The sequence below is a fragment of the Triticum dicoccoides genome, chromosome 7A, assembly GCF_002162155.2.
Source record: "Triticum dicoccoides isolate Atlit2015 ecotype Zavitan chromosome 7A, WEW_v2.0, whole genome shotgun sequence".
Lineage (NCBI taxonomy): Eukaryota > Viridiplantae > Streptophyta > Magnoliopsida > Poales > Poaceae > Triticum > Triticum dicoccoides.
Genome location: NC_041392.1, coordinates 35,160,516 through 35,162,834, shown reverse-complemented (window position 1 = coordinate 35,162,834; position 2,319 = coordinate 35,160,516). Strand labels below are relative to the sequence as shown.

At 46.7% G+C, this 2,319-nt stretch overlaps 1 protein-coding gene across 1 annotated transcript; it reads right to left on the bottom strand.

Moving 5' to 3' along the window:
- Window positions 1-247: 247 nt before the first annotated feature.
- Window positions 248-499, bottom strand: LOC119330593. Its single transcript, XM_037603706.1, has one exon. The coding sequence runs from the start codon at window positions 497-499 to the stop codon at window positions 248-250; it is 252 nt and encodes an 83-aa protein (XP_037459603.1).
- Between the last annotated feature and the right edge of the window lie 1,820 nt (window positions 500-2,319).

Genomic DNA, 2,319 nt, shown 5'->3' with positions numbered 1-2,319 from the left:
GATCCATATGTTTTCTGTGCGAAGCACAAACAAATAAAATATATATACCCCAAACTTTTTTTTGAGTTGTCATACACCCCAACTAGACAAATATATATCCAATTAAAATTGTTTTCATTTGTATTGAAGCTTATGCATATGTACTACTAGTGAAACAGTGCAATCAGATGAAAAAATGATTACTACTACGTACGTGAAAACAATCTAACTGATCCAAGTCCTATACAGGTAAAAAGAAAAGGCATGCTCAGTGCATCATGACGGTGTCGAAGCAGTTGAGGCCGTCGAAGGCTAGCTGGAACCAAGCATGCCGCTGCAACGTCGACCCTTCGGAGTATCCCTGCTTTTTCTCCTCCTCGTCCACCTTGTGAGACGCCGGTTTGGACGTGCCACCGGAGACCAGCTTGCTGACCGAGCCGGTTGTCATCACAGACGTACTGTACCCGTCGATGGGCGCCTCGCAGAAGACAAGCATAGTCAAGAACCTCTCCATGGCCATGGATCCTGCTAGCTTTGATCAGGCACCTACACAGCTCCCTCACTTCGATCTCTCCCGCTGCTCACCGGATCGAGAGATCAAGACTGCTTTGTTAGATTGGGTGCTAATTCCCTTCTCTGTCTGTGCTCTGGCCAAATGGACAGCCGGGGTGGAGATTTTATAGGTTCGCGGACTCGCACACCTCATCCATGGATATTGGATCAGCTAGGTTACTCAAGTCGGGGGCCTCGAGGCCAAGCTCCTCCCAATTTAGGTCGTTGGGCGCCATGACAGCTAGGTTACTCAAGTCGGGGGCCTCGAGGCCAACCTCCTCCTAATTTAGGTCGTTGGCCGCCATGACACCATTACCCATGACCTCCGAGAAGTGATCACGAATGATCTCCTCCTTACATTCATGGTCAGTTACCCATCCATGATTGTGCTTGATTCGATGGAAGTGGTTCTTGCGTCCTCTAGCGCTGACCCATCAGCGGAATAATTTGGTGTTGGCGTTACCGTCACGAAGGTTGGAATGTCTCGCGCATTGTTTTTTTCTTGCACGCTCAAGGACCGCAAAGCCCACAGCCTGTGTCTTCAGCCTAGCCCGGATAGCCAACTCGTTGGGCGAAAAGAGCCGCACATCTTGTGCCATATTAAGGTGTAGGATCACCAAAAGGGCTGCGTGTTGGAGAATCTTTCCAGTCGAGAACAACCATCTGCTCCACACAGTAAGCCTAGAGGTCGTTAACAACCATCTGCTCCACACAGAGAACCTTTGCGGTCGAGAACAACCATCTGCTCCACAAAAGGGTTGCATGGTGAACAACCTTTGTGGTCATGAACAACCATCTTGTGCCATGTTAAGATGTGGGATCACCAAAAGGGCTGCGTGTAAGATCACCAAAAAGGCTTTTGCACTAAAAATAATAATATCTTGAGTCACCCATGTCCATATAAAAAACACTAGAAGAGCGATGTGCCAATTGTTCAAATAACATAATATGGAAATATGTTGATTGTTTGTGACACAGTAACCAGAAAAAGCAGCTATTGTTTACATTCAACATTAACTAATTAGGTGCCGGAAATATGCAACCATCAAGATTCACCAAGATTATAGCGAGATTGAAGATTTTATTCCCAGTCTCCATCAATTCTATTGTGCTTATCGGATGTGTACATGTGCTTGTGTGACTGTGTGAAGTGGCTGTGTGATGCACATGCTCATGTGTGGGTGTGTGTCATGTGTTTAATGATTACAAACTTAACAAGAAAAATCCATGTGTGAATGAACATGAGAGGTTTTTGTTTCTGTACTTTCTTTGCTTCGCTCTGTACCTTCCAATGATGTTTTGATTGTCAAAATGATAACAAGAAATAGATTATTGGTGATCTTCACAAATGTGTGGGAACTGCTTACCTAGAATCAGTGTTATTCACGTAACTTGGTTTTCATCTCAGATCTAGCCATCACGGGTGGCATTCAAGTGACTGGGTACAATATGTTCCGTATCTACTACCACTATAAAAGCATGAGAGGGCGGAAAACCAAATCATCCTATCCATCCAAATCTGCGATCTAATGGTCTACATCCTTCCAAAACACCAAACGCATTTTATGCTTTAATTACCCACCATGTCATTGGGTTACCATCCACAAAAACACGTTCCGTAAAATAAAAAAACATTTCCGAACCCTCCCGCGACCACGCCCTCGGGCAGTTTTTGCCATCGCCCCCACCTCGTCCCCCACATCCTCCCCCACCAGCCACCGTCTGCACGGCCGTCGGACCGCCACGCCCACGCTCCAGGCGCTCGGGCCGCCACGCCCACGCGCCGCC